This window comes from Montipora foliosa, chromosome 8, assembly GCF_036669935.1.
Source record: "Montipora foliosa isolate CH-2021 chromosome 8, ASM3666993v2, whole genome shotgun sequence".
Classification (NCBI taxonomy): domain Eukaryota; kingdom Metazoa; phylum Cnidaria; class Anthozoa; order Scleractinia; family Acroporidae; genus Montipora; species Montipora foliosa.
The window spans coordinates 14822550-14834456 of record NC_090876.1 but is presented as its reverse complement, the minus strand read 5'-3'; the positions used below and the strand labels follow the sequence as shown (position 1 = coordinate 14834456).

At 38.7% G+C, this 11907-nt stretch overlaps 1 protein-coding gene across 1 annotated transcript in view; it reads right to left on the bottom strand.

The window, feature by feature from the left end:
- Positions 1-1115: 1115 nt before the first annotated feature.
- The window catches only part of LOC138012868 (opioid-binding protein/cell adhesion molecule homolog), a 28276-nt gene continuing 17484 nt past the window's right edge, over positions 1116-11907 (bottom strand). Inside the window, exons 3-5 of the mRNA XM_068859788.1 lie at positions 10629-11279; positions 9587-9748; positions 1116-4748 (exon numbers count right to left, since the gene is read on the bottom strand). Coding sequence (XP_068715889.1) covers positions 4588-4748; positions 9587-9748; positions 10629-11279 — 974 coding nt within the window. The 3' untranslated portion in view covers positions 1116-4587. The remainder of the gene's footprint in view (positions 4749-9586; positions 9749-10628; positions 11280-11907) is intronic.

The window sequence follows — 11907 nt, the reverse complement described above, 5'->3', positions numbered from 1 at the left end:
AAGAATCGTTCCGGGATGCTTGCGCTTGAGTTTAATGTTCGCGAATGAAGATTGCAAGAAACGTTCCGGTATGCATGTCCTTTTAACCCATAATTTTTTATGCAAAAGGGCAACTGGTTTTGACCTATGACCTATTTCATTATCACAAATAGAGCTTTAAGTTATGTCTATTATTATAAGGACTGTTTTTTCTTGTGAGTTTACATGCTTTCTATGTGATGTGTCTTTCAACCAGTGTGTTACGCTTGGCAACGATAAGTTGTTTTACAAAGGGAGTACCATGTGTTGAACAGTAGGGGCGGGGGATAATGCATCACTCACTTTTGTCCGCGGGAACCGGGGACTTCACTCACTTTCACTTGCATAAAAAGTGAATGCCCCGCTTAAGCCCGAATGGGGGGATGCGGGGGTTTCAAATGACTGGTGCATTACAACAAAACAACTAAAATCTCCCAAAATGTTTTTCGCTAATGTTAACTTTTTATATTCGTGGTTCAAAATTAATGTTGTTTTCATGTCGTAAATTTTGTTACCGATGGCAAAATATTTTATTCTCGATCGACCGTCCTGAAACTTCCTTCTGCTCTTCTTAAAAACTGTGTATCCATATTTATTTACTTTTACATCAATAATTGTTTTGCATAAAGCAAGCTAACAAAATCTGTATCTTGCTTGGTTCGCATTTGATAGCATTAAAATATAATCTTCGGTCCTATGCTTCTGCTACTGAGTGATATATTTCTTAGGTAGCCCATCCAGTTACTAACCCTGTTGGATAGGGATTAACTTCAGCTTTCAACTTTTGTTTACAAAGTTGTCAGATGCAGTCAGTGTACGCTTACACTTGTGGTGGAAAGAAGTTGTATGATCAACAAGTCAGCCCAGAAGCCAATGTTTCTTGATTCCCTTTTATTTTCTTCAATCTCTCTGGGTTCAGTACTTTGCTAGTAACCACATGTCTTCTCAAGGGGCTATCTATCTAAGACGTCTACCATGGCGCTACAATGATAGACAATACCAAAACAATATCGTGTACTGTTAGACCTACATAATACGCAAAGACAACTGTCAACATGTCATCCCAGAAGACAATGTCTTTCACTTCCCATTTATTTTCTTCAATCTTTCTGGGTTCAGTACTTTGCTTAGTAACCACATGTCTTCTCAGGCTATTTACCCAAGACTTCTACCATGGCACTACAATGATAGACAAAACCAAAACAATATCGTGCACTGTTAGAGCTACATATTACGCAAGGACAACTTGAATCTCCTGGAAGACAACACACAGCTCAGTTGATATTATGGAATAAATCGCTGTGTTACGTCACTACCACACGTACGCAATGCGTGTCAATTTTTTTTTAAAGAGGACAGGAATTTCTTCTTTCTGACAAATGATTAATTAATAGGCCGGTAGCCAGGTTTTTAACCTCAGAAAAGGATCTGTTTCGTCGTACGAACGTGTGAGGACTTGTGAGCCAAAGGGACTCTGCTGGTATGACTTCTGGGTGAGCCCTTAAATGGTCTTTAATGACCCCCCAACTTGAAAAAAATTGCCTGGAACGCTGCATGTACCACAGGCAACCCAGTGTACCCTCACGGAGGGTCTAGTTTATCTAGTTATACGTTCATCTTTGTTGCTTAGATTTCACATCCCGGCTTTCCTTCAATCGGCTTGTCATCTGCTGTAACGGGCCTGTCTTTAAAGTAAATTATGCTTTGGTGCACAAAATGCAAAAAAATATTTATATGAAATGCTTCCCTAGAGTTAATTTCATATCCACCGTAAACAAAATCATAACAAAATCTCGTGAGAGAGGGGATGCTGTTTCTTTTTTTAATTCGCTAAAATGCTCACTTTTAAAGCGAGTCCACATGTACAACCTTTGTTGTGAAAGTGGGACTTAACAGATTGACCAATAACCCTTATCTTGAAAATGAGGGTTTCAGGAACTCACAAATGGTCTGTTTTATCTCAGTTATCTTGTTTTATTGAGTGACAAAAACAATATGGGAAACTATCTAACCGTAACTCAACTGGACAAATGACCACATACATACCAAGAATTTGGACGCTTTCCATTCAACCAAAAGTTTCGAGATTTCCGGGCCGAAATTGAATGGAACGGGCAAAGTTTCGGGAAATTTTTCGAAAATTTCCAGAATTACCGGAAATTGCTTGTTCCATTTACAAGAGATGTCGGTTTTAGGGAAATTTCTCTAAAACTTGGGGATATGTTTTCATTGCACCCTCTTTGCTGGATTTTCAGAACTACCAAACTTTCGTGTTCCATTCGCGAGAGATGTCCGTTTCAGTCTCCCTACGTGAGCTCATGTGGAAAAGCGAAAAAACCTCAACAAACATATCAATACACATGACTTCGCATTCTGGGATGTAGTCGAACGCGTTCCATTCGACCAGCGAAAATTCCAAAAATTTGTACCAGTGACTTTGTTGAATGGAAAACGCCCTTTTGTCAGCCTGCTTCAACTTTAAATTCCACTACTATTTACGTAGATTTTACACAGATTTTTTTACGGTCTCCCTTTTCACTTAGTTATAAAAACGAGCGATAAAAAAAGAAGAAGGACGTTTCGACCGTTCTAAGGTCATTTTCAAGTTCAAGTTCATGGATAAAAATTTCGTAAATAAATTATGATTTTCTACGCGATCAACTTAGCGATCTTAGCCGAAAGATACCAAAGTACATCCTGTTTTTACAAGCCTAAAATTCAAAGATGAGCTCAATGCAAAGCTAACTAAAGGAACCCAAACCTCCAATTGTCAATCAGCAAAATGTTGTATATTTCTTTGAGTGTGATCTGTGTGATGCAGATTATGTCGGCTTTACAAGCCGACACCTACATCAACGTGTGGAGGAACACAAACGATTGGTAATCGGCAACCATAGTAGGAGCAACATGGAAACGAGCCACATGAAATCTCAAAGAGCTTTAGGATCCTGAGAAAGTGCTCGAAGAAATTTAATTGCTTGATTTTTGAAATATTTTTTACTCGGGACTTTAAATAAACGAACAGAGTGATTCTATGGGCGCAAACCTGTTTTCTTAACACTTCTAATAGTTTTTATTCTCTTCACCTCTCATTTGCACTTCATTTTCGTCTTATTGTTCGTGTGTAAATATTTCGCTTTTTACCTTTCATTCCATTGTTTCAGAAATTGTATAAATGCGGAATTTTTATCCATGAACTTTAACTTGAAAATGGCTTATAGAACGGTCGAAACGTCATTCTCCTTTTTTATCGCTCGTTTTTATAACGTAGTGTTTTACTAAGTACTCATTTTCCAGTTTATAATAGGATCTCGGTAAACAACCTTTACATTCCCACTAAAACTATGCCCCCTTTAATATACCTTATTCACGATGGCCGCCATGTTGGATTTGCTATTATCATGCAAATTAGCTACTCACATCTGAGGGGGCAAACAACACAAGTTCGAGAGGTTATAACGAACATCTTAGCCACACAGATGATTTGCTTCACGATTATTGAATGTTTATCACCTAAGTAGTAAAATAGATTGATTACACAAGTTACTTCGATGTTTTTTAGTGAAAAATGAGGAGATAACGATTGGAAGTAGAAAGTCAAAATGTCAAAGGCAATCAATGATATAGAATTATTATAAAAGGTACTTAATTCTAAATTCTAAAATGCACTTTTAGCAATGTTATTTTCAATATTTCGACGAGCCGATTTTCCGCAATTTTCCTTTTTTCCAATGTTTGCCCCCCAGCATAACACATGGCTAATTTGCATGACAATTTAAAGAACAACATGGCGGCTATCGTGAATAAGGCCTATTGAACCATTGACCCCTGGAAGTGAGACTTTATACACCCTTTTAATAAGTCCAATATTTGCCTTTTTCCGCTAATGACGTCAAACTCATGCTTTTAAAATTTATTCAGAAATGTACAAAGGGTTCAAACAAGAAAAGAAATCGGAAAAAATTTAGGCCTTTGTACATTTCTAAAGAAAATTTGAAAGAAAGAGTTCGACGACATATATTAGACTTATTAAAAGGGTGTATAGAATCTACTTTTTCTAACGCCATTCGATTTTCCTGGTCAATGGGATGGGTGGGGGAGGTGGGAAAGACGGGATGGGGGGGTTCAGGAGTCAATGGGTTAATAACCATGCCGAATTTAATGTCAACCGTCCTAGATTTTGCCCACATATCTGAAAATCGCCAGACGCTTGTCCCAGATAAATGGAAAGTACGCCAAATCAACAGTTCGCCAAACCTTGCAATTTGCAATTTAGAGGATTGGTAACGAGCTAAAACCATCGCCGACGTCTCCGACAGTAAAAATTTGAGTTTTCATATGTCGGGAATCATCGCCGACGATTGCAAAAATCTGGGACGCGTCGGGAAAATAGAAACGCTTTCTATTTTCCCGATTCGTCCCCGACCATCCCAGATTATCGGGGATGTCTACGGTTGAAGGTTTTCATTTGTCGGCAAAATCTGGGACGGTCGGGAAAATCGGGAATCCCCGATCGTCTGGGATTTTCCCGATATATGAAAACTAAGCTTTAGGAACTGTTTTTTTTTTTCAAACCGCTGTCTCTTTTAAATGATCCACGCAATACTTGACTTGATTCTTATCGAAGGGAGGTAAGAGCTCTTTGTCAACCCAGGCACAATCCTTTTTACTATACGTGACAAATACGTCGTAGTCGAATTCTGTTTGGTCTTCATCAATTGAAGATATGACTGGAAGGCAAAGATAAGAATCAATAATTATTCAATAGATTTATGTACCTCAATGATGGATAAAACATTCCATTGACGCGCTAGCTGAGAAGACAAATTTCGAAAACTATTTGTCCTTTCCTTTTTAACCCAAAGCGCCGGCTCTCAGAAGGCTAGGAATTTTAAAAGAGAGAGAAAGATGAAAACGTTGAAAGGTTATCTCAAAATGCATAAGGTGTATTCAGAGATTTGAAGATCCACTCACCCGAAAGTCCTTTACAGGGAGATCCTGAGCATCTGATCGAATTGGAATTTAGATTTAGGTTTTTCTCCGGGTACTCCGGTTTTCGCGGGTGCTTACTATTTATATAGCCAAAAAATCCGGAAATTTCGGTTTGAGGTCAAATGGAAAGACAATTTTCCGGAAAATCTTTTTTTTTTTTTTTTGTGGGGGAAGCACATTTGTGACTACGAAGAAGAAAAGCAACACCAACAAAAAGAAAGGAACTCGACAGGTTTTCTGACGTGGTATGCCTATGGAATCCCACGTGGCATTCCACAAGACATCCCACGTAACTAACGAGATTTTAGGATCAGAACTTTTAATATTGTTCACATCATGATTTAGGATTTAAGTTAGTAGGGGCTTTGAAATCGACAAGGGATTAGCGAGATTTTAGTACTTTAATATTATTACTATCATTGTTATTGTTATTCTTTTACGCCGGATTTTTGCTAGTTTAAGGAACCATGAACAATAGTTTTAAAACAAACCTAACTTGAAAATAAGATGTTATTGTTTAAAAAGTAGGTCTTGTCACCCACGCCACACCACAGCACTCCATGCCGTCCCCCTCTGGGGACACTACATATAGGTGCGTTTTTAACTTCCAACCGAATTTTATTGTTAACCATGCGTTGTGAAATGAAGTATCTGGTTTGTAGCCGTCATCCGCAAATTAAGACTTGAAAAAGGTTTGATGATTTGCACATGTGAATACAGAGGCATCGTTTTCGGGAGTGTAGTCGAATTTCAAGTATTTGTTAAAACTGATTCTAAAATGAACAAAAGACATTAAAGAAAACATTGTTACATTGTACATGTTTCAAACTGCAGTCACCAGTTACACTAAACGCAATAGGCCACGTTCGGTATATCAATAATCATATATGGCTACGGGGGTTTATGGTCAATTTTAACATTACTTTACTTAGAAATCTCACTTAAAACTTGTGAGACAAAACAGACGTGAGCCGGAAATTTAGTAATAATAATAAAAATAATAATAATAATAATAATAATAATAATAATAATAATAATAACAGACGTACTTAGTGCGCATTCTAATCGCCATGCGCTTACAATATAAATGGAAATGAATGTCTAATTTATGTTTAGTATAAGAATCTAATGTAAATATTATAAAAAGTAAATATATAAAAAGTACATATAGTATTCAAGACATATAGTGAGCATGTAATATTCATAAATTGAACATATAGTATAATGACTCTGAAAAGTGTTTTTTAAACATAAATGTTTTGAGCCGAGATTTAAATGTTTCTGTAGTGTCTGATTTTTTTTAATGCCCTGAGGAATTGAATTCCACAATTGTGGTGCCGCATTAGAGAAAGAACGGCCACCGTAGGTCTTGGATTTATGTGATGGCATACATACAGTGTACATAACAGAGAACGAGATGACGACCTTAGAGTGCGTGGTTGATGGTATCCTTTAATTGTCGGTTTCAAGTATTCAGCGGACTGTCCGTTTAGTGTCTTGCATACTAAAAGTGGTACCTTGCCTCTATTGGCAACCAGTGTAGATTCTTAAGTATGGGTGTTATGTGGTCGGTGCATGGTGCGTATACCTGTTACCAACCGAGCTTGCTACATTTTGGATCCTTTGCAGTTTGGCTTTTTGTTAATTTGGAATACCAAATAAAAGACTATTGCAGTAGTCCACTCAAGAAATCACAAGAGAATTCACCAACCACTTGAGCCTATCGTGTGGAAGATATTTCCGGATACGTTCAATCGATCTTATCGCACTGCTAACCTTGCACGTTTCATTTATATGGTCAGAAAACGACAGCGTTCTGTCCATGATTGCACCCAAATTCCTGGCCTTAGGTTTTTACTTTCACTGTGGTGTTAGATAGATCTACAGCCTCACAAAAAGCGGGTTGTTTGCTAGATCGCGAGGTAAAGTGAAGTATTTCAGTTTTATTGGGGTTACTCTTTAACATGTTCTTAGTGCTCCACGAAAACACATCTTCAACACAAGTGCAAAGGATGTCAAGCGAGGTAGCTGGAAGTTCATGATTGTTGATAGTAATATAAATTTAAGTATCATCTGCGTAGCACTTGCAGTCTAAATTGTGCGAGCTAATAACATTTTGCAGAGGTGCCATGTATAATGTAAACGGTAAAAGGCCAAGTATTGAGCCTTTTTAAATTAAATTTGACCATAAAGCCTCGTAGCCGTGCCTGAATATTTAACAATTATGCACCGAAGTGGAGGTAAATACCCACCACTTTCACCGACACTGAAGTGAATAATTGTTTTAGTATATACCACAGAGGTTGAATAAAAAAACGAACCAAAAAAACTCACTTTTGTAGAATACAATGGAGTATTTCAAATCTCGTGCGCCGGTTACTCGGAGGTGAATAGTACTTGGATAATCACCTCCCGGTTAGCCAATCAGCACGCGTGGAGAGCACTATTCACCTGTGTGGTATATACTAATAATATTTAATATGAGGATAGTACCGCGCACTCTCATTGGTCAATAGCTGTGTTTAGATGAGAGTATGGAAACACGGCTAAAATCACACGAATTTTGATTGGTTATATGCCGCCAGATGCGCGTTTTGATTGGCTGGTAGGAAAATGAGCGTGTATCAAGGAAATCTGTTTCAATCAAGAATTTTGCTTCATTTGTTTCCTTCATTTGTTGGATTCTCTTTGAGAAATATTTTAGAAAAGCAATAGAGGACTTTTGTCCGTGTTTCCATAGCCTCATCTAAACACTCGGGAGATGAGGCTACGGAAACACAGACAACGTCCTCTATTGCTTAATTATTATTCAACACATTGTCACGATGTCCAAATATGGTCATAGCGCGCTCAATATTCGTCGTGCGTATACTCGACGTATATCCTGCGATTTACGTATTTTTTTTGTGTCGGGGGGAAAAATAGTAGTTTTTCCAGCTTTTTTTCCCAATAAACGTAGAAAATTGAGCTTTGACATCAATGTGTTAAATAATAAAACAATTATCCTGCTCAATCTTGCGGAATATCGCCTGATTTTAGAAAACTCGGCCTACGGCCTCGTCGGCTAAGTATCAGGCAATATTCCGCGCAATTTCGCAGGATATTTGTTAAATATATGAGTAGGAGCTTGCCTCTCCCATACAAGCCCTATGGGTCACCCGTTGCGCGTATCTTTCTAGTTTTAGAACGCCACGAGTTCTTCGGCTCTGCACGCACTGTTTAGAATATGGCCAATCAGAATAAAGTTATTGTCTAAGAAAGACAAAAATAGCAAAACGATGAATGTAAAGTGATGTAAATGTGAGTCTTCCGCTGGAGGGTTAGTGCTAAAAATAGAAAAATACGTGCAAAGGTTGACTCAAGGATTTAGTGCATAGGGAGGATCCTACTCATGGACTTCTGGCCTGGCCTTTTGAGGCTTCCCTCAGGCATGCGCACAGCCTATAACCCATTCAAGTTCTTGGACATTCTGGTCCCCAGAGCCCTCCGTTTCTTTTGGTCAGCGAAACAAAGCGTGGGCCATTGCTTCGAAGCCGGAAACAATGCTATTTACGTATAATGCCAAGCACTTTTGGAAAGTCTCTCATATTACAGCCTGTTCCTTTTGTAGTGGACAGTTTAGAAGAAGTCAGCAATGGCTGTGTCCTGGTTGTGTTTCCTCTCAATCAAAGAGAGAACTTAAAAAAACGAGGTGTTGTCGTTAAAGTTTTCAAACAGTGCAATGATCAGGCTACTCCGTTTCTCCATGACAGTGTAAAAATTTGTCTATGGACATTCCAGTTGCTCCTGCCATGCAGGCCTAGACTGTTAGCAGTCCCTTTCTAGATAGTTGCGAGGGCGTGCAAAATAGCCGAGCGAAAGCAAAACTTTTTCTCCTCGCCACAGTCTCGCCGTGCTGTGCGCCCTCGGCTATTTCTCGCGCTGTCGCGACTATCTCTAGAAAGGGACTGCGGCATGCTAGCAGTCTAATGCGGACCGGGAATAAAATGTAATGCGAAGTGCTTGTAGTTTTAATTCGTTCTACTCATACATTTTAATCAGCCAATGAAAGAATTTGAATTTTTAGGCACGACAAGAGCTCTATGTTTCGCCGACCATGTGACCAAAAGAAACGGAGGGCTCTGAGGACGAGAATGGTTCCTGGGCAGCCATGAACAGCTTTCGTCCATGTTAGAACTCATAAGCACAGCACAGCCAAACTGTTCTGAGAGAGAGGGGCCTTAAACCCGAGTTCTATATCACACTTCTGGATTTTTGTCAAGCACCTGATGAGACCTTGCAGCTTTCCAGCTACAAACTGGAATAGAATAGAAATAGAAACCTGTTGAGAAACGTAACCCTGTTTAACCATTTCATTCCCACGATCAAAACATTCATTCTCCTAACTAGTATCATAGATTTCTTTGTTGGTTAGTCATGAGAATTTGGTGTTATAGCAAGAGCACACCTGTTCCGCTGTTAATTATCTTCATCCTCGATACCTGTTTGACTGACATTTAATTGAAATTGGGAGGAGAATTTACATGCTGATCATTCTTAAGAGTAAAAGTGTTACTAATAGTAATTAATGGCTTACTTGACTCTATGTATCGCACCCTTGTCCGCTTTCGTAAGAGCTTGAAAGAAACTATGACTGTCATTAAAAATCCAGCGAAAAGACCAAGACCAATAAAAAGTGTTGTACCAATAGGACCAGGATTTCTGTCATCTGTGAGATGCCACGGAGAAGGTGTTGTATCTATAAGATTAGCAAGCAAAACAGAAGTTATAGGGCTTCCATTCGACTAAATATTCTGGGAAGTTCCAGGTGAGGAATCAATTGAAACGGAATATAGATTTTTGCCGGGATGAAATTCCGTAATATCACATTTTTTGCTGTTCGTTTAAACAGAATCAGAAACTCATGACCTTAAAGCGTTTAACTCTGGTTCAGAGCTGGGGTTTTTTTTAAGTTTAAAAATTTCTTTATTTTGGAAGTAATAACGTAGCTCGTGCATTTTCCCGCGCGTGCAAATGGTGTCCTTAAGTCCCCAGATTCTTTTCATGGAAAAGAGTTGCAAGTTACACGTTTCAATTGCATGTGCTTCTGACAGAATCTAATTGCATTTATGGATTGTGCTTTTCATTGTTGTATCTCTCAGATTGTAGAGGGGGACCGTATTCTTACAGAAAGACTGTTTTCATTGAAGAAATATGTCTATCTTTGTATCGATAGTGAATCGGGGATAATCGGAAAAAAATTCCGAGAGTGTTCCGGCAGAAGTCGAGCCTACGGCCTTCTGATTCACTGGTTCGGATGCTCCCCCACTGAGATATAGGAGACGAGTTAGGAACTTTGTAGGAACTAGGCCATGGTTGTGTCTTAATAACCGTGACAAACCAGTAATAACTGCCTTATTTGTGGATAAAATTACAGATGATTTTTCCAATAAAACTCACTTTTCTATTCTTTTATCCCGGGTTGCTTTTAGATTGACACAAGAACATTCCGAGTCGCAGGTTAGTTTCACTGCGTTTTCATGTAAATATGTACCTCGACTACCCGAAAGATACAACAGAATTCATGTCAGCAAGTTTTATTCAGAAATCGTTTGAAGGACTTTTTTATTGAAACTTACTTATTTTTTCCTTGGTAACCAAAATGCTGAAGTTTTTCCGCCGCAAACCATGTGAAGTGTTTAGAACACAAGCGTATTGTCCAGTGTCACTAAATCCTACATCATAGATGATCAAACGGAGCCTTCTCAGTCTTTTGATGTTTTCATTCGAAGCCTGCTCAAACCATTTGCTCTCTTCATATTTTCCGCTTCCATTATTGCTGAGTATTCGACGACTACCATTAAAAGTCCAAAATGTGTCCACGAAAGATGCTGCCGGGTAAACAGCAACACAAACCAACGTAACATTTTTACCTTTTGTCAAAACCTGATCTCCTTTTCCCTCTACTTCTAGTTTTGGGCCCTCTGCGTCTTTAATTTTGACAGAAATGTTTTGTGATCTTCGAAGATCCGCTGACAGTGCACCACAGGAGTATGTGCCACCCTGTCGCCGTGTCACGTGCTTCAGTTCCAGCGCCATTCGATCTACGTTTGTGGTACTTAAGTCTTGATCATTTCCCTCATGGTAAGCTTCAGCTTTTATGAATTTTCCGTCAAACAGCCAGAATATCGAAACGTTTATTGCTTCTGAATATGTCAGATTGCATTGCAGAGTTGTTGTAGCTCCTTCGTTCAAGGTGACATTGGTTTGTGAAGCTGTGACGTTCAGAACTGTCAGGAAAAAGCGAATTGTTCACGGTTTTGGAAGCCATCTGCACGGGTAGGCAAGCGTGTTCAAAATAACAATGTCTCTATGGGAATCTGCGTTTAAATAACGTAAGAAAACCTTAAATATTTTAAAAAAATTCTTCAATGGTAAACTTGAGTTGTTAGCCAAAAGATTTTACTGACAAAATTTAAGGATCCTACCTGCACTACAATTTACCCAGGGGAATTTTAAATTTTGCCATACAATTGTTTGAAATTTACGTTCAGTCAGGCACGCGTCAGTTGACGGAAAAAAAAATTACAGACAAATGTAAGGGAAATTTAAAATTCGCTGGACAAATTCTATCCTCGAATTTTGTCAGTAAAATCCTTTGGTTAGCAACTATACTTTACTATTCACAATTTTTTCTACATTCAAGGTTTTCTCAAGTTAGTATAACGCAGATTCCCATAGAAACGCTGTTTATATTTCGGACAGGTTTGCCTACCCGTCAAGATGGCTTCCAAAACTGTGATAAGGCCTATTCTTAACAGGTTCATGTAAACAATTTTGAGGTGGAGGAAGGGTGTTAGCGAGTGGTGGGTCCCCATTGCGTTTACGGCAAATGGCAAAAGTCCAACTGAAACCAAA